Source organism: Oncorhynchus tshawytscha, linkage group LG13, assembly GCF_018296145.1.
Source record: "Oncorhynchus tshawytscha isolate Ot180627B linkage group LG13, Otsh_v2.0, whole genome shotgun sequence".
NCBI lineage: Eukaryota > Metazoa > Chordata > Actinopteri > Salmoniformes > Salmonidae > Oncorhynchus > Oncorhynchus tshawytscha.
Window position 1 is genome coordinate 41285649 of NC_056441.1, and position 24371 is coordinate 41310019.

At 39.7% G+C, this 24371-nt stretch overlaps 1 protein-coding gene across 1 annotated transcript; it reads left to right on the top strand.

The window, feature by feature from the left end:
- Nucleotides 1-7657: 7657 nt before the first annotated feature.
- On the top strand, nt 7658-23694 carry LOC112264967 (sperm acrosome membrane-associated protein 4-like). The gene is made up of 3 exons (XM_024441905.2): nt 7658-7821; nt 21694-21801; nt 22274-23694. The coding sequence occupies exons 1-3, from the start codon at nt 7770-7772 to the stop codon at nt 22489-22491; spliced, it is 378 nt and encodes a 125-aa protein (XP_024297673.1). The 5' UTR covers nt 7658-7769; the 3' UTR covers nt 22492-23694.
- The last annotated feature ends 677 nt before the right edge of the window (nt 23695-24371 follow it).

A 24371-nucleotide genomic window follows, 5' to 3' on the forward strand; every position in this document is an offset into this window, starting at 1 on the left:
ACTTTAGTTTTCAGCACCTAATGTGCTCCTGTGGAAGTATTCCACAGCTGCTTTCACTTTGTCCACAGTGGGCTTCATCAGCTTCAGAGCATCTCTTACAATCAGGTTGTGTGGGCAAGACATGGATGATGGGTCCATTTAAAAATGTTCATGGCTTTGGTTATGTTAGATGCATTGTCGCTAACACAACAGACCACTTTTCCATCTACTTACCATTCTCTGGCCACTCTCAACAGTTCCTCTGCCAAGTTCTGTGAGGTGTGTCTGTCGCTGAACTCAAAGCAGTCCAGAAGACCGCTAGACATCAAAGAATCTTCAATAAAGTGACATGTAACTGACATGTAAGAAGTGGTTACCCTTGATGTCCAGCAGTGAGTGGTAAGGCAAACTGCAGTAGCTTTTTGGACTCTTTCCCGTACTGAAGCCTGTGTGCTCTCATACAGTTGTAGAATAAGTGATTTTGAAAGGGGTTTCCTGCTTGGAATTGTGTACATTGGATTTAGACTATTGCTATAATTTCTAAAACCTCTGTCCTCCATGATCAAAAATGGCTGGAAATCGGTGGCAATCATTTTAGCCAATGCAATATCAATTTGGCCTTGTTTTGCTACAGACATAGACTTTGGCATAAACTGGTCCATAGAAGACTGCGCTGCTGTTGGACGCAGAGTAGGCCTACTTGACTGGGTGGATACATCTCCACGTGTGAAGGTGCTGGCTCCACCACTATCACTAGCAGGCCCGCTAGTTTCTCGAAACTCCGCTACAGCTAGCTTCACAGTTGGGTGCACAGTTCGCATATGCCGGTGTAGGTTGTGCGTAGAGCCGGCTTTATATGAGATTTTGTTTTGGCAAATTCTACACTATGCTCTAACACTGTCAACATTATTAAAATGCATCCAAATGCTACTGTGCTTCCTACTCATTTTCCAGCTGTTGTCTTCAAAGCTGTCACAGCTGTCCTTCCTCTCTCTCCTCGGCTGCTAAGTGTGTGACTGTGAGTGAGTTGGCCCAGCCCTCCCTCACGCATCTTTGGTTCAGTGGTTGACACTGCCTGTCTGATTGACAGGAATGACAGGTGAGGCTGTTAGTCTGATCAGACAGTCAGAACGAATGTGTGCTTGAGCATTTAGGCCTATATTATTTGATGTATTTTTTCGTTCTTTGAATTAGTTCATTCTATTCATTTAAATATTTTGATTATTCATTCGTTAATTTAAAAAAATATATATAAATAGATTTGGCTCTTCTAATATGCGAGCTGGCTCCCAACGTTCACCTACAAGAGCCGGGTCTTATAGAGCCGACTCGTTCGCGAACGACCCATCACTAGTGGGTAGCTACAAATAGACTACAAATGCATGCTGGGCCGGGCATGCCCTGGGCTAATTAAGTGAGCACTACTGGAGCCGACGCTCCAGCCTTTGGGAATCTCGCTCAGCGCTCCAGTCAAATTGGGAACGCTCCTCTCCTGACTCCGATTTCCCAGTTTTATAAGTCAGAAGACAGCCATCCAGACCTTCCTACAACCATGTACACATCCTCTGTCGAATAAACGTATATTTGCCTTCCTGTGGTGGTCGGCTGCATCATTACATCCATTTAAGGGGCGGCCCTTAGAAAAACGTTTTTCCAGCTCGACTGCTTCACTGCACAGACAACGCAAAGTAATCGCTGAATGTGTCTCGAGCAGGCAGGTTTAAATACATAACTTTTCATAGCTGTACGATTAAGAATGCAACCTACACACTTCATGAAACCTAAAATAAGTAAATAAGTACATGTGTGTGGAAGTAAAACATTTGTTATACGTCGGAGGCAGACGCATTGCAAATGCTCAGAACGACAAAATCGAGCCCTTCTCCCCTGGTCTATAGGAGGGACGCACCCTGTTTAAATGGCCCGAATATTGATTTAGACGTTCACAAATTTGACAGATTTTGACTTTCACTAATGCCATGATATGTTTGGTAAAGTAATAAAAAATGTGAAATATTTTGGGTAGATGTTCCTAAAACAGAGTATAACCATAACCATATAACCATAATATAACAAGGGATACATTGCAAAAAGTGAAATCTAAGCAAGACTAAATGTCTTATATTAGTGTTTTAGTTTTTTGTACCAAGTTAAATGATCTAAATGTCATTGGCAAATATTTAGCTTATTTTAACAGAAAAAAGGCTTAATACAAGTAATTTATTTCATATATATATATATATATATATATATATATATATATATATATATATATATATATATATATATATATATATATATATATATATATATATTTTCTCCCAATTGGTAGTAGTTACAGTCTTGTCTCATCGACTCGGGAGAGTTTCAGGGTGTGGCTTCAGAGACATTTCACATACTGTGACATTTGCCATTTATTATTTTCAAAATTCTTCAAGATCTGTCAAATTGGTTGTTGATCATTGCTAGACAACCATTTTCAGGTTTTGTCATAGATTTTCAAGCAGATTTAAGTCAAAACTGTAACTCGGCCACTCAGGAATATTCACTGTCTTTCTTGGTAAGCAACTCCAGTGTAGATTTGGCCTTGTGTTTTTCGGTTATTGTCATGCTGAAATATGAATTAATCTCCCAGAGTCTGGTGGAAAGCAGACTGAACCAGATTTTCCTCTAGGATTTTGCCTGTTCTTAGCTCCATTATGTTTTATCCTGAAAAACTCAACCAATCCTTAACGATTACAAGCATACCAATAACATGATGCAGCCACCACTCTGCTTGAAAATTTTAGAGTGGTACTCAGTGATGTGTTGTATTGGATTTGCCCCAAACATAACACTTTATATTCAGGACAAAAAGTTAATTGCTTTGCCACATGTTTTGCAGTATTACTTTAGTGCCTCGTTACAAACAGGATACATGTTTTGGAATATTTTTATTCTGTACAAGCGTCCTTATTTTCAGTCTGTCAATTAGGTTAGTATTGTGGAGTAACTACAATGTTGTTGATCTACCCTCAGTTTTCTCCAATCACAGCCATCAAACTTTGTAATGATTTTAAAGTCACCATTGGCCTAGTAGTAGTAGTAGTTACAGTCTTGTCTCATCGACTGAACTTATTATGTGGAGAGTTTCAGGGTGTGGCTTCAGAGACATTTCACATACTGTGACATTTGCCATTTATTATTTTCAAAATTCTTCATGATCTGTCAAATTGATGTTGATCATTGCTAGACAACCATTTTCAGGTTTTGTCATAGATTTTCAAGCAGATTTAAGTCAAAACTGTAACTCGGCCACTCAGGAATATTCACTGTCTTTCTTGGTAAGCAGTGTAGATTTGGCCTATCAGTTTAGTCTATGTGTGTTTGTATGTGTGCTTGAATATGTTGTATTGTATGGAAATGCGTGTATAGTCTGATGTTGGAACATTGCTCATAGAAAAGATTAGTGTAACAGCACGGCAGACTGTGATTGCAACATCTCCACTACAGTATGCCTGTTTCTCACAGAGATGTGAAATGTTCCGTCAACCACGCCTGCTGGCTTCACCGCACCCTTTCATCCTCTATTTATTTGAAATATATATCTAGTCCTAACATATACAGTATGCTTTTTCTTACAATTGTTAATTTTTACATTTTCAGCTAGCTGCAGTTTCTGGAAAATCATGTCCACAATTACATTACAATCAATAGCTCTAACTCTCCAATATTTTCCGTACTCCTATTTCTCTTTCTCTCTTGTGTTTATATAACTCCTGGGTTTTCTCCTGCTGCAGTGACTGATTAGAGATTAGCATTGCTGTTTATTAATCCCAAACGCCCTTTGCATCAATGACAACAGTTGAGAAACATGTCGGAGACTCTGGGATCTGTGAGTAAAACAAAGACTACATTCTCCCGGGCCAAAACAAACTCCTTATTTTAGGATTTGAAGTAATGACTTTGAGGAAGGCATTTCATAACTGTTTTGCCTCTGAAGAGGAGACACAGAAACACCCCTTAAAGCCACACAGTCATTCCTGCTCAAAGTCACCTACCACACAAATGCCCATAGTAAAATGGGAATACAATGTCAGATATTTTCTTAATGTGATGTTGTTAATGTTTTGTTAATGTGATATCACTGTGCTTCATCTAATAGCAAAACAAATGACCTGGATTGCAGTTGAAATTACATTAAAAGTACAAGGTGCAAATGATCAATGCTGTTCCAGATTCTGCGCAGATTATTAGGCAACAGCATTTGTGAAGATCTCCACAGACCTGCGATGACCTATGCATGCTATTTTGAGTACATAATACTAAATGTATAGCTACAGTAACCTCAACATGTGGCCATGGATGTGTTACTCATTTTAAGATTGAATGTGACATTCGTTTGTAAGGTAACTTCAGGCTATTTACTGTATTACAAAAGTAATATTGAATTGTGTTTGGTTGACAACGCAACCAAATGTCAACATTTAAAGGAGATCTACCTACTGCTTGGAAAGTTCTATCTGAGACACTTTCATCCCATTTTTGTACTTTTTGGATGAGTTGGAGACATAATTTTTTATTTATTTATTTATTTATTATTTAGGCAAGTCAGTTAAGAACAAATCCTTATTTTCAATGATGGTCTATGAACAATGATGGTCTATCCAAGCAGAAGATACAACTACTTCAAATGTTGATATTTGGTTGATATTTGGTTGCATTGACCAAACACAATTGAATATCACTAAATGTCATTACATTTCAAATCAACCAGAGCTTGAAATCCTAGGCCTATTTATTGTCTATTTTTAGTTAAATTATGGGTTGAATTGAAACAATAGCAAATGATATGTAGGCCTAAATAGCATCATTGATAAAGTATGGTCACATTTAATTTGCTCTGTTAAACATACCCTTTGGAATGTCTTCCATAGCAACCGTGAATCTAATTCCTTTTTTAAGTGGAGAGATCTCTCAACAATCATTCTCACAATATCACATTGATAATAATATCATAGCTAAGCAGGGCTTGGGAGATCAGAGGGTAGCTGTAGATAGATCAATTCTCCAGTAGGAGGTGCTGCCCAGCCTATTGTTTTTTTTCTGATAGTGGATATAATGTTGAAAATCTGACATTGTTTTAAATGTACAAATTCAACGTATTTTATACAAGGTTAGTCTGTTGAAATTTGGTTACCATAATGACATAATCCTGTGGTTGAAATTTCACCCTCAAAACAGTTGATTACTTTTTTCAAATCCAATGTATTTTCCACATAGATTCCACATCACAATACGTTGACAAATTACGTTGAAACAACATTGATTGAACCAGTTTGTGCCCAATGGGTTGCCCGAATAACAAGCAAACAATACACAATAGCAACCACACATTGTGGAATGCTCTCATTTGGTGCATGATGGCCAAGCCAATGACTGAAAGAATTGTGTTTCTCTGATCACTCCAACATTCAGTGCTGGAGGACGATGGTCTCTTACCAGACTCCTTCAGACAGTGATCTGTCTAACATGTTGGCACAGGTTGAATTGGCATGCACATAGCTTATTATATTGCATTGTGTGTGTCAGTGTGTGTGTGTGTGTGTGTGTGTGTGTGTGTGTGTGTGTGTGTGTGTGTGTGTGTGTGTGTGTGTGTGTGTGTGTGTGTGTGTGTGTGTGTGTGTGTGTGTGTGTGTACGCATGCACGCAAGCATATTTGAGACTTACTACTGCTGATGGAAAATTCCACACATTGACATTGGAGGTAGGTAAAGCCCCTGAGTGTATGGCAGGCCTATGATGTACATACGGGGAGGGGAATAGATGTACTTCGTATTAGCTGTATTTACCATAAACACCGTGGTATAAAGAACAAACTGCCACACCTCCAAAGGATATAGACATACGGGGAGGGAACTAGATGTACTTCGTATTAGCTGTATTTACCATAAACACCGTGGTTTAAAGAACAAACTGCCACACCTCCAAAGGATATAGATGTACAGCTAATATTATTATTGGCAAATCATTCTAATATTAATATTCCAATAGAGCTAACCTTCAAATGTAATCCGTTTAAGAATGTCAAAAATATACAAACGGTCAATGGTCAAATGCACAGTAAGAAACTCAGGCCCTGCTCTTTCACAGAACAACATAGACACATTTCAGACAGGATAGGCAGCCTGAGATATCGGGAAAGATAGGGGTGAAAACACTATGACACAGAAAATAACACAACCAATGTTTTCAGTTGCAAGATATTCATTTTTACACAACCAATGTCTTTCAATTGAAATATATTCATTTTTGTGTATTTGAAACGGTCTATTTGGGCCTGTTTGCTCACTTGTGTTGTTTTCCATAGGCTATTCACTTCCCCAACATTTAGATTACCTCTCCTTTCAGCAGACTAATTGGAACCAAAAATAGAAATACTGTTAACATGACGTAGGCCTATTTTGTCTGATTCCTCATGCCTATATAATGACCTGTCGCCTACTAGGTTGGCATTAAGCTCTGTTGGGCATAATAACATCAGTAAAAGGATGGGGAGATGAGAGTTGTGTTGCAAGAGAAAGCCAGGTATACCACTAGTGTGCCCTTCTAGTTACTCTGACAAAGTACAGGGGAGTTTGTAGTCTTTACAAACTGATTCATTGTTTTTTGGAGGATATTGACATCAGTGGAGGTTGCTTGAGGGGAGGAAGGCTCATAACAATGGCTGGAATGGCATCAACGGAATCAACCACATGGAAACCAGTGTTTGATACCATTCCATTCACTCCATTCCAGCCACTATTACGAGCCTTCCTCTCCTCAGCGGCCTCCACCGATACAGAACTTTCAAATTGGCACAAAAATGCCAACACAATAGTTTTTGACAGAACTATGACCTAAAGTACTGGTGTCAAACTCATTCCACTGTGGGCTGAGTGTCTGCAGGTTTTAATTCCTCTCCTGATCAATTAAAGTAAGTAATTAGTTAGGAACTCCCTTCACCTGGTTGTTTGTCTTAATTGGACACGAATTGAAAGGAAATAACGAAAAACATCAGACACTGGACCCTCCATGGAATGAGTTTGACACCCCCTAACTAAAGAACATTGCTTATTGTCTCTTGAACACCACCATCACCTGTGCACAGGTGGGAGGGCAAATTAGGGTGTGGTGAGAGCTGGGGCGTGTTCAGCAGGAAGCAACGTGTTGGAACATTCAGAAAGAAATATGCTATGTAGAACAAACATGCCTCTCCAACACAGCCCTTCCAATCTCTAAAGTGCCCGCAAGTCGTCATCAAGGATCAGCTATTTTCCCAATGTCAATCATGTGTTTAGGAGGCACTGAAAATAGCTTACTTACAATTTGTGATGATAAGTGTTGTTGCAGAAATAAATCTGCCTATAAAATGTAACATTTTTAATAATTGCCTATGGTGGCATTTGGTATGCTGTGAATTTCTGTGATGCTGTGAATTATAAACGTTTTTTTTAAGGGGGATGGGAGGGGGTTCATTTTGAGCACATGCTTCCCTCAAAGGTATGTCCAACGCCCTGCTCCGAAATGTAGAATAAGGAATCACGTCGGCTCTATTCGTGGAATTTCTATCTGCAACGTTCAGGACGTTTTGCAACTGAACGTGGCCAAGATACCTCTACCTTGTATAACGGCGACGCGTCTGTGGTGATGGGAGGGAGGGAGGTTATAAATAGCGAGTTGGTGAAAAGCTTTGTTGTTTGAGCACATAGCTAACGGTCTATAGAGGCAAGGATAGAAACACCTGCGAAACTTCTTTTTTTCTTTCAACGATGAACAGAATTATTCTCAGCATTTTCGCAGTTGGCCTGTGTTTTTCAGTTGGTAAGAAACAATTGCTTGTCTCATTTAGGTATCAATTTGATACCTAAAACAATCTTCGATATGTGTGTAATTAATTGTTTAGACTAAACGATATTCGACAATCCTCTTCATCCGAAGCTAAACTGTATTTTCTTGTAATAAGATACACGATACTTTATCATATCAATAGGTTAACTTTACAGCCAATTAGAAAACGTGGATGTCGTAAGATGCCAAATTCTTATCTTTTGCCCAATTATTGGCAAAATAACTGGTCTGATTGGTCAAACGACCAATTACTAGTGAAAAAGATCTGAAAATCAGCTTAATTGTTTGCATTTGAAAGTTCGGATCCTCGTATCATAGAAAGAAAGAGCGGGAAAGGGGCAAAGAAATAATTGTACAAGTTTATCTGAAAAGTTCAATATATTAGTATTATGAAATGATCTGCTGCTATTTGTCCATGTTATGCTGATGTGTGTGTATTTTTTTTAGTCTTTGTATGGAAAAAATAATGTATAAGAGCTCGGACTCTTCCATAAACTGGTTACAATAAAATAATCAACAGCTTTTTGAACAGTTTTACTCATCCTACTTCATTGACGTGATGGTAATGAAGTGGCCTTTATTTGAGTCTTCAATTGCCACCAATGAAACATTTGAGATTAATATCTGAAACTGATTTAATCAATCATATTTGTTTTAGCTAAGTAGTGATTGTTGGCACGATGCGCTTCTAGAAATGGTAACATTGTAGCTACCGTAGCCCAAGCCCTTGTTCATTACTCAGTTCTATTACACGTAAATCATTGGAGTAAGGAGTCTAGTGTGCCAGTCAGTGCCGTTTATGATGGACGATTTCTTTTTCACGAGCATGACCTTATTTCTATTACAGCATGTTGGATGCCTGTCATTCATATTCCTTTCACCCAGTTGTATTTAACATCGATAGGTCTAGGCTACTACATTTCCCCTAAACCTATCATGAGGTTGCTACAACCTAGCCTATGAAAAGTTTACAAAGTAGGAGCACACAGGTGAGAGAAATTCTTGGACAGACAGTGACTCATGCCTGTAATCCTTAGTCCAACAGTTGAAAACGAGAGTATCGTCTGGACAAATTCCGTTTTTTAACCCCGCTTCGTTTGTTTCCGTTGAAGAAACATTAACAGAATCGGCCAAATTAATACACCCCTAATCACGCATAAACACAGTTCACTTTAATTGTATCCATTGTAGTCTCATTGTAGTCTGTACTCACCTTTCCCCTTCGTTTGTGGACTTCAATGAACACATCAGCTGTATGTGACCTAGCAAAACTTTTCCAAGCCAAACCATGTCATAACTGCTACACACAGCCTACATCGTTGTCCCCTTATTAGCTAAAGTAATGTCCTAGTTAACATAGCTAATAGAACTAATACATTAGTAAACCCATTACAATCATGCAGTAATTTTGCTTTGTAGTCAGTCAGCAGTTAGCAAATGACATACCCAAATCTAACTGCCTGTAGCTCAGGACCTGAAGCAAGAATATGCACATTCTTGATACCATTTGAAAGGAAACACTTAAGTTAGTGTAAATGTGAAATTAATGTCAGAGAATGTAACACATTAGGATCTGGTAAAAGACAATAAAAAGGAAAAAATGTAGTGTTTTATCTTTGAAATGCAAGCGAAAGGTCAATGTATTATTCCAGGTTAGGTGCCATTTTAATATTTGCCACTAGATGGCAGCAGTGTATGTGCAAAGTTTTAGGCTGAACCATTGCACTTCTGTTCAATGTTGTATCAAGTCTTCCCGAACGTGCCTAATTGATACATTTTCAATTTCATAACTGTGCCACTCCTCAAACAATAGCATGGTATTCTTTCACTGTATTAGCTACTGTAAATTGGACAGTGCAGTTATTTTAAGATTTTAAGCTTTCTGCCCATATCAGATATGTCTGGGAAATGTTCTTGTTACTTACAACCTAGAAGAAAAAGAAATGCACACCTATTTAGGCGAGGTGCTGGCTAGCGGAGTAGAAAACTTCAAAATAAATGAGCCGCACACTCTAGGAGCTCAGATGCAAAAATTTCATTACCAACGTTTCGACAGCCAAGCTGTCTTCATCAGGGTCTAATCACAAATCCTGCGGAATGACTCGCTTATATAGTGTCAGAAGACACAGGTGTCTGTAATCATGGCCATGAGTGGCCTAATATCATTGTTTTATTCTCAGATATTAAAATGGCATACAAAGAACAGCAAACAAACAACAAATGGATAGCATACGATCATAGATTCATTTTAGACTACACAAGCTTACAAACAATTACAATGGCAAAGTAACAATAATCACAAGAGTGGCTTCAGATCAGTCTACATTGAGACTGAAGGGAGCAAGGGTCTTTAAGTTAAAGATCCAGGCAGTCTCTCGTAATAACAATAAATTATCAAGGTCACAAATCGAGTGGCCTGCCTCCAAAAAGTGGGCCGCAACTGGGTAAGTCAAGTTTTTGCACCTAATGGTGCTACGATGCTCTGAGATGCATACTTTTAATTTGCGCTTTGTTTTACCCACATTTTTACCACAAGGACAAGTTACAAGATAAATAACTGCCTTAGTGGAGCACGTAATAACACCTTTTGATTGGGATCGATTTCCCTGTTTGTGGGTGTTAAGGATCTACATTCATAAGTGCCATTGCATTGAGCACAGCCATTCCACTTGTAATTTCCATCCAGTAGGGGCGCAAAGACGTTGTTCAGGAATATCTTGGTGGTAAATCAGTTTACCAATTGGTCTGAGATTTCTGCCCTGTGAGAATACGACCAAGGGAAGGTCCAAAAACACATTACCGAGACATCATCGGATTTTAGAATGTGCCAATGGTTGAACGATTCCCTTCATTTGTTCAGAACGCTTTGAAGAGCGGGTAGTTGGAACACAAGAATGCATCTTTTTGCGAGACTTCGAGAATGCATCTTTTTGTCTCGTTTTGTTTTGAATTTTCTCAATGGCAATATTAATCTCATTTTTGTAGCCCCTCTCCTTGAACTTTCTTTGCGTCTCAGCCATATTTCTGTCAATCTGATTGTTTTTTTTTTGCAAATGTAGGGCAAACTATTTAAGGGAAGTGGGTGACAACAATCAGCCCTCAACAAACTGTTACGATCAGTGTATAGAACATTATCTTCACACAACTGATTTGACATGTATCAGATTGCATAGTGAATCTTAAATGATCAGAACAGGAGTTAAGAAAAGCATGGAACGCCTGAAGCTGTTTTGCATCACCCCTCCATAGAACAAAAATATCATCAATCTACCGTTTCCAAATAATCATGTTAGGCAAGAAAACCTTTTTGTTATTTACAACCTCATGCTAATCACATTTGACTGTTAGCTCAACTGTCCCATGGGACAACTAGCTAGCTGCATTTGCTAGCTAAGTGGAATTTTATTTTCATTTTTTAAGAAATTAATTTGTTGAAACTTGTCTTTGAGTCAACTACTCAACACATTTTATGCACTGCAGTGATAGCTAGCTATCTGTAGCTTATGCTTTCAGTACTAGATTAATTATCTGATCCTTTGATTGGGTGGACATGTCAGTTCATGCTGCAAAAGCTCTGATAAATTGGGGTACGTCCCCCGGAAGTTGTCATAATTGCTGTGTAAGTCTATGGAAGAGGGTGAGAACCAAGAGCTTCCTAGGTTTTGTATTGAAGTCAATGTACCAACAGGAGGACAGAAGCTAGCTGTCCTCTGGCAACACCATTGTGTTACCCTACAGCATGCTGTTGAGGCTACTGTAGACCATTGCAAAAATGTTTTAATCAATTATTTGGTGATGTGAATATATTGTATAGTTTTGAGTTATCCTTTTTAGATACGTTTTACAATTATGAAATTCGATGAGGATGCTCCTCCCCTTCCTCCACTGTTCTCTACAGAATAACTTTGTTAAGAAGGGACTGCCTTTAATAAACAATGAATCCCTTTGAAAACAGCCTGTGGCATCTGAGTCAATTATGTTAGTGTCAAAATTGACTTAGTGTAAATGTAATAACTTTGGTCATAGTCAATCTTGTCTCAAACAGTTTGTAACGTCACACTGGGTAAATTAAGGTTTGGTTTGGATTTGTTTATGTCCATTTGCCCACTAACGTGGGTGCGGTGATTTGCACTTCATCCAATAACATAGTGTGACAGACTTGCCTTGCAGCTCTGTTTACATAAGACCACACTTCACACTGTTTTTAACTTGAGAAATACTGCACCGAACACCTTAGTTAGATGTGGAATTGTGCCACTAAACATCCTCAGTCAAAACTACAATTAGATTGATCTTAAATTAATTATTGGGATTTTGAGGATATTAAATACCTATCCTACAGTGCCTACAGGGGGGCAAACATCAATAACCAAACAAGATATTGTTCAGGAAGACTGAAATCAATTTGTCTTTTTCTAATGAGCAACAGAACCCATGTGCCAATCAGCCTGTTCAGTGGCTCTTAAGAGCCCCAAAGCTTGGTCTGAACATTAATACGCATCACTTGTGATTTATTTTGAAAGCATAAGGACCATTTGAATTAGCAATCATTTTCAAAAACAAAACGTTAAATTGATTCGTACCTTTTTTATAGGGTTAGTGTTCCTACACTGCCATAGCTCCATGTTAGTGTGTTTACAGAAGACTGAGGGACCACCTGTACTAATGAGCTATCTACTATGTTCCTGAACACCTGTGTGTGAAGGATGAAGGCTGCCAGAAAAATGTAACTGAAAAATACTGTTGGCTGCTACTGTTAGAACCGGTTAAAATTGTGTACAGTAAGTGTATTCTGCATTTGTGAAATTATTTGGAGGTGATATGAAACTAAAGGGCTTAGTTTCTCGAACATTATTACAATTGAGAATGGATTCGGTTTAAATTGAGTTTTTGGCTGCCAGAGCCAGTCTACCTCTGAAAATAACATGAGGCCCTTGGATTTTAAGGAGTTACAGGACCTTCAGGAGTAACGGTACCATCAGGCTCCTTAAGAGTACATCTTGGGCTAATGTAGCCCATTTTGTAAACCTGGGATGACTTGAACCTTATTGACTATATAGGACCATATGGTCAGCAGATAACAATGCTTTATAAAGGAATGTCATCAATTATTTATGGTTAAATGGATAGTTAACCCAAATTACAGAATAAAATTGGTTTCCTTACCCTGTAAGCAGTCTATGGACAAGGTATGACAGCGATCCAGGCTTTGGTTTTCTTGACCTGGCCACTTTCAAATGCTAACTTTTTTCCCTTTTTTTCAATTACATTTCCAAAACACCCTAAAGTATCTGTGCACCTCAGTGAAGCTAGGCTACTTATAGATTTGGATATGAAGTGGAAACGCTAATGGCGGTACCACTGACTTGCATTGGATTTGTGCTAAAAAGTTTGAGACAGTGGCCAGATCGGTAGGTCTATACTACAAAGCAGGATCAATGAGTGAGTTAGTCAACTAAACTTGATAAACCACTTTTATTTTCTGATTTTAATGAAGAAAGCTGAGATGTTTAAAGTCAATTAGACCATTCCAATTTCAAGCCGGTCTTGAAAAAAAGTTAGCTGGCTTACTCATTGATCCTGCTATGTAGTAATTGGTATTTTATTAGGGATCCCGATTAGTGGAGCACGTATATATTCCTTGCCACCCACTCTAAAATTAAATGTTGCAGTTGCTGTAGTAGCTGACATATACAGTGTTTATTTTTATTGAACCTGGTTTATATTAGTTGAGTATCTGGAACATCAGCATTTGTGGATTTGATTACAAGCTCAATGTCCAGAAACAAAACTTTCTTCTGAAACCCCAGCTACAACAGTCACTTAGAACATTAACAATGTCTACACTGTATTTCTGATCAAGAGATGTTATTTAAATGGACAAAAAAAAAGCTTTTTTCAAACAAGAACATTTCTAAGTGACCCCAAACTTTTGTGTATAGGACAAAACACACCAAGGCACAACACTACATAAAGAGACTTAAGACAACATAGCAAGGCAGCAACACATGGTAGCAGCACAAAACATGGTACAAACATTGGGCACAGACAACAGCACAAAGGGCAAGAAGGTTGAGTCATCTGAAAAGTAAGGGGCCTAAACAGCTGCCCTGGGGTATTCCTGATTCTACCTGGAGTATGTTGGAGTGGCTTCCATTAAAGAACACCACCTGCGTTCTGTTAGACAGGTAAATCTATCCACAATATAGCAGGGGGTGTAACGCTATAACAGGATTTTCAGGCAGCAGACTATGATCGATAATGTCAAAAGCCACACAACAGCCCCGACAATCGTTTTATAATTTTCTCTCAGCCAATCAGTCATTTGTGTAAGTTCTATGCTTGTTGAATGTCCTTCCCTATAAGTGGAAGTTTTCTAAGGGTTGATAACGGGCTGATTGGTCGGCTATTTGAGCCAGTAAAGGGGGCTTTAAATCAAATCAAATTTATTTATATAGCCCTTCGTACATCAGCTGATATTTCAAAGTTCTGTACAGAAACCCAGCCTAAAACCCCAAACAGCAAGCAATGCAGGTGTAGAAGCACAGTGGCTAGGAAAAACTCCCTAGAAAGGCCAAAACCTAGGAAGAAACCTAGAGGAACCAGGCTATGAGGGGTGCCCAGTCCTCTTCTGGCTGTGCCGGGTGGAGATTATAACAGAACATGGCCAAGATGTTCAAATGTTCATAAATGACCAGCATGGTCGTATAATAATAAGGCAGAACAGTTGAAACTGGAGCAGCAGCACGGTCAGGTGGACTGGGGACAGCAAGGAGTCATGTCAGGTAGTCCTGGGGCATGGTCCTAGGGCTCAGGTCCTCCGAGAGAGCGAGAAGGAGAGAATTAGAGAACGCACACTTAGATTCACACAGGACACCGAATAGGACAGGAGAGGTACTCCAGATATAACAAACTGACCCTAGCCCCCCGACACATTAACTACTGCAGCATAAATACTGGAGGCTGAGACAGGAGGGGTCAGGAGACACTGTGGCCCCATCCAAGGACACCCCCAGACAGGGCCAAACAGGAAGGATATAACTATCCTTTACTATCCTATTGCTTTACTATTCTTGGGTAGCGGAAATTCTTTAACTTCTCTCCAGGCCTGAAGGCGCACACACTTTCTAGTAGGCTTAGATTGAAGATATGGTAACTAGGAGTGGCAATATCATCCGCTATTATCCTCAGTAATTTTCCATTCAAGTTCAGACCCTGGTGGCTTGTAGTATATCCTAATCTTACTAGATTTGCACACACTGTACATAGATTTTCTATTGTGTTATTGACTATACGTTTGTTTACTCCAAGTGGAACTGTTTTTGTCGCTTAGCTTTATCTTGGCCAGGTCAGTTGTAAATGAGAACTTGTTTTCAACTGGCCTACCTGGTTAAAAAAAAAGGTGAAATAAATTGTATTTTAAAAATCCCTCCGGTAATTGCTAACAGGCTAAGGAAACTTCATAATTTGGGTGAACTATACCTTTAATTTGCCATGAAACTCTTATTCCTAACTTGGTGGCTCTTGTACTATTTTTTTTTTCTTTTTTCGGTGAATTCATTCCACCCTATTTGATGTTTAGGGTTGGTATGTGTGGTTTGTCAAACCCTTAGGCACAAATCCAGGCATACTAGACTCGCCTAGATTGCGTGTCAGAACCTGTCCACATTATGCATCTGATTTTTAAAGGCTTGCCGTTTTTATGAGTGACCCATAGTTTTAAATACCTTAGTTCCGCGAAGCATGCCTTTGTCCCAGCTCAGGTTTCAAACCACACCCTTACTATAGGATGTTCTGCAATCATCTACCTTGACAGAGTTCTTCCTGAATTGTGACTATGTAAGAATCAAAATGACACAATTTCTGGCCTCATTCCTCATGATTTTTACCAAATATTTTCAGAACATGATTTCATACATTTGCATAGGTTCCCCTGAAGTTTTTTTGTTGGTGAAACTAAGACCGTATGAGAATGTAATGTTGCTGGCTTACTCTTTTGGCTCAGTGTTGTTCAGTGTAATACTCTGGGGTGTATTCACGAGAAAACAAATGGGAGGGGCCTACCTGAATTTGTGCAATAGAAACTAGTTTTGCAAATGTTGATACCTTTCTCTGAATCCCACAGTTCTTACCTTTCTAACAGTACTAATGATGTGTTTGTAGGAATTTTGTAAAAACTTAAATGTACTTTGAGGGCTGTATACAATATGTATAGTTTAGAAAATGCCACCAGATGGTGGCAGAGTAAAAGGTTTAACCTTTCAGGGACACGGTGTAGAACTAGTGTGCATTGCTGACACCCTCAAGGTAAAACATTTTAACTACATTGTCACGGGAATTATGGTACACTATGAACACAAGTATGTGGATACCCTTTGAAATTAGTGGATTTGGCTATTTTAGCCACACCATTGCAGACGGGTGTATAAAATCAATCACACAGCCACACAATCTCCATAGACAAACATTGGCAGTTGAATGGCCTTACTGAAGAGCTCAGTGACTTTCAACGTGGCACCGTCGTAGGATGCCATCTTAAACTGTAAAGTTTGGTGGCGGAGGAATAATGGTCTGGGGCTGTTTTTCATGGTTCGGACCCCTTAGTTCCAGTGAAGGGAAATCTAATGCTACAGCATACAATGACATTCTTGACGATTCTGTGCTTTGAACTTTGGCAACAGTTCGGGGAAGGCCCTTTCCTGTTTCAGCATGACAATTCCCCCGTGCACAAAGCGAGGGCCATACAGAACTGTCGATCGGTGTGGAAGAACTTCACTGGCCTGCAGAGCCCTGACCCCAACCCCATCGAACACCTTTGGGATGAATTTGAATGGCAACTGTAAGCAGGCCTAATCACCCAACATCCGTGCTCGACCTCACTAATGCTCTTGTGGCTGAATGGAAGCAAGTCCCCGCAGCAATGTTCCAACATCTAGTGGAAAGCCTTTCCAGAAGAGTAGAGGCTGTTGTAGCAGCAACGGTTGACCAACTCTATATTAATGCCCCTTATTTTGGAATTATGTGTTTGATGAGCAGGTGTCAACTATGAAAATAAAGAGTCGCACACTCCATATATAAACTCCCAGTAATTTATTGGGTATTTAAATACTTTTGCTAATGTAGTGTAACCTTTTTTTTTAGAAAACATTTAGGGGAAACCGAAATTGGGAAAGGCAAACAATACTAAATACTTTGGCTTTTGCTCGGCTTTACTGAACACAGGTTGGAATGAACATTGGAGTAGTTCCAGACTTTATTTGTAAAGGATTCTAGGCTTAAGCAAATGTTTTGTGTACTATATATCCAGGTTATTTAAATAAGATGAGACTTGCTCAGTTGAGACAACATTAGACCACTTAAAATGAATAGAATCATCACATCCATAAAGCCACTGTCCTCCCCTTCTCAATTGTTTTGTTGCACTGTACTTTATGGTGGGCCTTAGAACTGGGAGATGCGTAACCAATTGTCCTGAATAACCTGATCAGTTATTTTACGGAATCCTGATCTACCTTTTCGTTCACTATAATTCAATACACAATGTTTGTTGAAAGCCTTGATCTGCCTGGTCAAGGCTCTAGATTACGACACACCATGGGAGTCTCATCAGGCAACATTGTCATCAGGTGGACAACTTTGGTACTCATGTTAGAAATCTATCAAGTCTGTTTTGCTCATTTATAAGCCTGATGAGATGAGGATCTGCAAATGTAGTGTTTTTGTACAATGACGTGTGAAGCCTATGTCCAACAGTAACACAGGGAGAATGTTTCCTTAGGCTACCAGTTTACTTTAGGCAACTTTGTCAAGATGGCATTTTGTCTGTTTTCACAGAATGTTGCCTTGCATCCAGTGGTGGAAAAAGTACCCAGTTGTCATACTGTAATTTTACTCTAATAGAAAATGACTCGTGACAGTCACCCAGTAAAATACTACTTGAGTAAAAGTATTTGATTTTAAATCTACTTAAGTATCAAAAGTAAATGTTGTTAAAGTATAAATAATTTCAAGTTCCTTTCTTATATTAAGAAAACAAGACCGCAAGGGGCACACCAACACACAGATGTAATTTACAAATTAAAAATGTGTGTTTAGTGAGTCCGCCAGATCAGAGGCAGTAAGGGATGACCAGGAATGTTCCCTTAAGTGCGTGAATGGACCATTTTGTCCTGCTAAGCATTCAATATGTAACATACTTTTGGGTGTCAGGGATCATGTATGGAATAAAAAGTACATTTTCTTTAGGATTGTAGTAAAGTAAATTTTCAAATTTAAATGAAGTACAGATACCCCAAAAATACAACTTAGTACTTTACACCGCTGCTTGCATAAAACTCCTTACAGAACATAAACACCCGACAATATACAAAACCTAAATAGGGCTGAGGACTGTACAGGGCACTATACAACTGATTATCAGATCTGTTTTTGTTGGCTTGGTAGTTTGAATGGAATCCATGCAATACTGCATAGGCCCACAAGGAATTTTCCTTCGGATGGGGGAATTTAAGATGCTTGAATGTTGCTACAGGCCAATAAAATTCCCCATGACTATTTTGTGACATGATAATCTTGTGTATTTATCAGTCTGCCTTACACTTTGTCCATGTAATAATAATTTGCCTTATATGGTATAACACAAACCATATTGTTTCTAATGATGTACGTCCTAAACATATAGTGTGTCCAGTCTGCCTTAAAGTATAACCTTTTGACAGTCATAGGCCACATTTTTTTTAAAACATTTTTTAGGGTGAGTTGTATGAGCAACTGTTTATTCATACTCAATGGTCACTGTCCTCTTAAAAGGCAACGATGGTGGAGACAATTATTAAGAGGTTGCTTGTGTGGTGAACATTCCCCATGATGACAAATATAGAATCAGACGACCATTACGGTGCCTCAGTCAGTTCCCATATGACTGGCGTCTTCCCATGCTCTTGCGTGTCCGAACAAGGCTTGTGTGCTTATCCTTAACCCCCTCATTGCGTCGGTAAATGACCTGTTGTGGCAGGAATGCAGCCAACTGTAAGCCTAGGGGCAGTTCTGCTTGCGCAACCTGACTGTCCCCTGTTTTTTGTGGTGGTGACTGATTGGTGAGGCGATGGGAGAGACTGGGTAACGGGTTTGACTGGATTTGTGTAGGGTAATGTAAAGGTGCGGCCCCAAGACTGACAAACATTAATGTCATGACTCCTGTACGTTACTATGCACAGTATGGCAACCTTGTTTGGTGTGCTTCCAGGAGCTGAGCCTGTAGGTTGTTGTACCTACTGTAGTGGTAGGGGAATTAGCATTCTCATTGAGGACAATTGATTGTTTTCACTCATGGGGACGGTTTCCCAGACACATTTAAGTCTAGTCTTGAACTAAAAAGCATGGTCAAAATAGCTTTGTAGTCCAGGACTAAGCTTGATTTGTGTCTGGGGAAACCGTCACTTAGGCTGAGTTTACACAGGCAGTCCAACTCTGCTCTTTAGAACAATTATTGTCAAAAGAGCTGCTCTGATTGGTCAGAAGACAAATAAGTGGAAAAATTCTCTGTGTATTCCCTCAAGGATGTCTTGTCGGAACGACACCTTATTTCATATTTGAACCTAAAGAATGTAATTCAAACAATGATTGAATGATCAGCTCAAATGGCAACAAGATGTTTTGATACACGGAGTGGCTTTAAAGTTGGATAAAAGCTGAATCGATGTCTGCAAGGTCACAATGATACTTTGTCATGTAGTGCATCAAAGACCGTGGACACCTGCTAGTCGAACATGTCATTCCAAAACCAAGGGCATAAATATGGAGTTTGTGTCCTCCCCCTTTGCTGCTATAATTTGAGAAGGCTTTCCACTAGATGTTGGAACATTGCTGTGGGAACTTGCTTCCATTCAGCCAGGAGCATTACTGAGGTCAGGCACTGATGTTGGGCGACTAGGCCTGGCTCGCAGTCGGCGTCCCAATTCATCCCAAAGGTGTTCAATGGGGTTGAGGTCAGAGCTCTGTGCAGACCAGAAGTTCTTTCTCACCGATTTCGACAAACCATTTGTGTATGGACCTCAATTTATGCACAGGGGCATTGTCATGCTGAAAAAGGAAAGGGGCTTCCCCGAACTGTTGCCACAAAGTTGGAAGCACACTCCTCTAGAATGTCATTGTACACTGTAGCGTTAAGATTTCCTTTCATTGGAACTAAGGGGCCAAGCTCAAACAATAAAGCATCCCCAGATCATTATTCCTCCTTCCACCAAACTTTACAGTTGGCACTATGCATTGGGGCAGATGGTTTTCCTGGCAGCCGCCAAACCCAGATTTGTCCATCAGCCTGCCAGGTGGTGAAGAGCATTGTCTGGAGTGATGGACTCGAGTGGAAACGTGATTCAATGGTGCCGAGCTTTACACCACACCAACTAACGCTTGGCGTTGCGCATGGTGATCTTCAGGTGTGTGCGGCTGCTAGGCCTTGAAAACCAATTTCATGAAGCTCCCAACGAACGTTTATTGTGCTGAAATTGCTTCGAGGCAATTTGGAACTTGGTAGTGAGTGTTGCAACAGACTATTTTACGCGCTTCAGCACTTGGGTTCCCATTCTGTGAGCTTATGTGGCCTACCACTTCGCGGCTGAGACGTTATTGCCCCTAGACGTTTCCACTTCACAACAACCGCACTTGCAGCTCTAACAGGGCAGAAATGACGAACGACTTGTTAAAGTGGCATCCTATGACAGTGCTACATTAAGTCACTGAGCTCTTCAGTAAGGCCATTCTACTGCCAATGTTTGTCTATGGAGATTGCATGGCAGTGTGCTCGCTTTTATACACCTGTCAGCAATGGGTGTGGCTGAAATGGCCGATTCCACTAATTGGGTGTACACGTACTTTTGTGTGTGTATTGTGTGGAACATGACACCCAAGCAGTTGAGTCATTTGGTTGGATTGTGGAGATCCACTCACATTCAATGGAAGTTTGGTGGGATTTTTTTTGTTGAACAGGAGTGGCACTTTGTAACCCGAGTCTGAACTCATCTGCGATGGGGTGTAACCGAAACCAGTGTTTTGGGGGGGAGGAGGAGCAGGCTTCTGAATGGTGCTTTTACAACCTTTCTAAGCAACCCAACGTTCCTTGGTTCAATCAAATTGCTTAAATGATTTTTGTCCACCAGACATTGATAATTGAAGATCATACCATGTTTTCCTGCTTTCATGGAAAGGCATACATTTTTGGGGGGTTGACGTGCACACACTGGTATATACGTACACTGTTTTTGTTTACTTTGTCACAACTTGATGGCCAGGTTTTGAACTCCTAAGGTACTGCGTGTGTTTCTGGGAGGGTTATTTGAATAAGTCAACTTGCTTAGGGACTTGCAACTAATTTGTTGAATTTATGGTTATTGCGGTCATTCAGTTCATTCTGTAGTTTCCGGCAGATCATTCCTCCTCTGCCCCCTAAAACCACTAAACTACTTGTTTATAAAAGTAGGGTAGTTCCCTGACCCGATTTTGCTCTGTTTTGGAGTAGCGCTTACTGGGAAGCAGCCATTTCGTCTGTCCCCATCAAAAGCTACAGAACTTTGTTTTGAGTAGTGAACAAATATTCAAACAACCATGCCCTTCTATGATTAACCATAATGGTACCTACGCAGGTTGGGCCCTTCATCCACTTAAGTGTACAAAACCGGGTGGGAGTCGTCGACTAAACCGCTGTTTGGCCCATGTTAACAGACTGTCTCAATGATGCATCAACACGCATTAGGTCATCTACAAGAATGTTTCCTTGAACATGATGATTTGTAGAATGGCATGGTCATTTATTGCTTGGTTTTTATTTTTCCTGCTTTCTCATCCCAGGCCAGGCTCTGCAGTGCTTCAACTGTGAGCTCTGTATCTTCAACGTGTTCCAGACCAAAGTCACCTGCGGTGCTGACGAGCAATGTTTCAACGGTGTCGGAAAAGCAGGTAAGGACCAAAGGACTGGCTGACACAGGTCATTGGTGTCTTCCATTGTAATCATTTAGCAGATGCTCTTATCCAGCGTGACTTAGTGCGTTCAACATTCATATAGCAGTCATTGCAAGTAAGGACTTTCCTCAATAAGTAGCTTACAGTATCAGCGAAATTGGTAAAAGACAAGTGCAAGTTTGCTACAAAGACCAGTACAACAGTAAGTTTATTTTTTATTTTATTGTGTGTTTTTGCACCTTTTTAAGAGCCTCTGTCCTCTTCAGAAGCCAACAAGGAAGGAAGACAACCTGCTACCATCCCTTTGCAGATGCTAAAATTTCACTTGTCAGCTTTCTGCCTTGGGGCAAAAAGCTTATGGAAAACCACTTACGATTCCTAGTTTGTTGGTTTATGCGCCGCTTGGCACGACGATGCCCAAGTAAATAAGTCAAGAGGCACCACATTATTTATGTCTTTTCATCCACAGCTCATGTTTTGGAAATCAAGACAAAAGGCTGCCTGAAAATGAACGACTGCAACAAGGTGTCTACAACCAAGTTCCCTTCCATTTCCAACGTCACAGTCTACAGCGTAAACAAGACATGCTGTAGCTCGGACCTGTGTAACGCTGCCCCGGGCCAGCCCCGAATGAGAATCCTGCACCTGGCCCTCGCCACCACCTTCATGACCAAAGTCCTAGTGTAAGGGGGGAGGGGGGTTGATACGCATGTAGGTTGATGGTTCACACATGCCAACATTAGCAGCAATCTGTCCATGTATAGAATTCCTGCATTATCTTATATAATTTAGGCCAAGGAGGAAACATTTAGTGTATCATACCATCTAAACTTCAATTATTTCCACTAAAAAAATAGATTTGTCCTTGATGCCTCTGGAAATCTCTAAATTAGTTTTATTGCTCACTTGGAAATGCAGTCAGATTAGCATTTCCCTGACCCTCATTCCGTTGCACTTACACACCACGAAAAACATTAAATTAAATGGAATGCTCACATACAATAGACAACTTTTCATCAACTTAATTGAGCAGATGCCTTCTGGCACTTTAGTAGGATGAAGCGCTTCAGTCATTATACTGTATAACCAATGAATGTGTATACTGACTGATTCTTTCATCTTCAATAGGGAGCTCTGCTAACAAAGACCATATTTACCAACTTTGGTGTTGGTTATACCTGCTTGTACAGTAGGTGTCATGGGTGATGGACTGCATTCAGTGCTGTCCCAATTGCCATGCTCTCTTATACAGTATCCTTGAGGCCAATGTATACATTAAAGGTTAAGTACATGCCATTTCGGTCAATGTTAATTTCAGATGAATGCTAATTTCAAAACACTTTCAATTTGATGTATAATGTTAATGAGCCGATTATCCAGCCACTTGGTGTTGGGGAGCTCCACTGATCACCCAAATTACAATTAATAATGCAATTGCTACATGACCATGTTTCCCCCATTGATGACCTAGACCAAAGGAGGGCCAGTTGCTAAACTAGTCTCTGTCCCTAGAAAGGGCAAACAATGTGGTTAATCTTGTTTTGACCGGGAATTGTATCTTTGTCTACCCTGCATATTCCGTTTTGCCTAAAGTAATACTTGTATTTGTATGGCAATATTAGAATGTAGGTGTAGATAATTAAATCAAGCTTTATAAATGCTATTTTTATTAATAGGATTTTCTAGGTTAATTAGAAATTTGTCAAACTTACTTGTTTAGGAAGAACTGTGTACTAATTTGATGTTGTACTAACTAAATTGCTTGACTGGTTAGCTAAATATGAAACATTTTATTTTGAAAACATATTTTTAAACTGTAAATGTGTATACTGTATGTGATTGCTGGGTGACTGCAAAAATAAATGATTAAAGCTTCTACAAAATCTCTTACCACCTTAGTTCTTTGCTTTTGTCTATCGGCGTCATGACTTATCCACGCCCAAACAAACCCTTCACGCCAGTTCTGTGTAACAGCTGGCGGAAGTGCACTAAACCTTTCATATTTCTATTTTAACACTCGTTACATTTGAAAGTATGAAAACGAACCATGCGTCAACATCACATGTGGCAACCACAGTATTTTGCATTACAATATTAAATCTGACAAATGGGAAATGGCTCACATATTAACCATTTTAGCTTTAATGGTAAAATGTAGTAGTGGCTTTTTAAAATCTTTTTCAATTACTATTCATGCTTAGCCCTGCCAATCAGATGAGCCCCAGCTGTCCTTGTCACGCATGCTCATGTTTTTATTCTCTTCACGAAAGGCAAACTCATCATACTTATCATTCCATGGCTTGACACAAGATAATTGACCCCATTCTTGTAAAGATGTTAAAAAAAAAAATTACCTTGTTGATTTTAAAGCTTGTGAAGCTGGTATTTTTTTGCAGGGGTCTTGTCCTCTGCATTAGGAACCTTCGGTGAGGTTTAAAAGCGGTTGGCATCCAATATTAATAGTGCATTTCCAGCCACCAATGAATTGTACTGGAGTATAAGTGTTTTATACTTTGTTACAAAAAGGGGAAATAAAAAATGACCCTGCCAACTAACCTTGTACTCAA

What these genes read in the sequence shown, in the direction of transcription:
- LOC112264967 (XM_024441905.2), top strand. Translation starts at nt 7,770, where the DNA reads ATGAACAGAATTATTCTCAGCATTTTCGCAGTTGGCCTGTGTTTTTCA. An exon ending in TGGCCTGTGTTTTTCAGTTG is followed by an intron (nt 7,822 to 21,693) that starts GTAAGAAACAAT and finishes TTCTCATCCCAG; the next exon opens with GCCAGGCTCTGCAGTGCTTC. An exon ending in CAACGGTGTCGGAAAAGCAG is followed by an intron (nt 21,802 to 22,273) that starts GTAAGGACCAAA and finishes TTTCATCCACAG; the next exon opens with CTCATGTTTTGGAAATCAAG.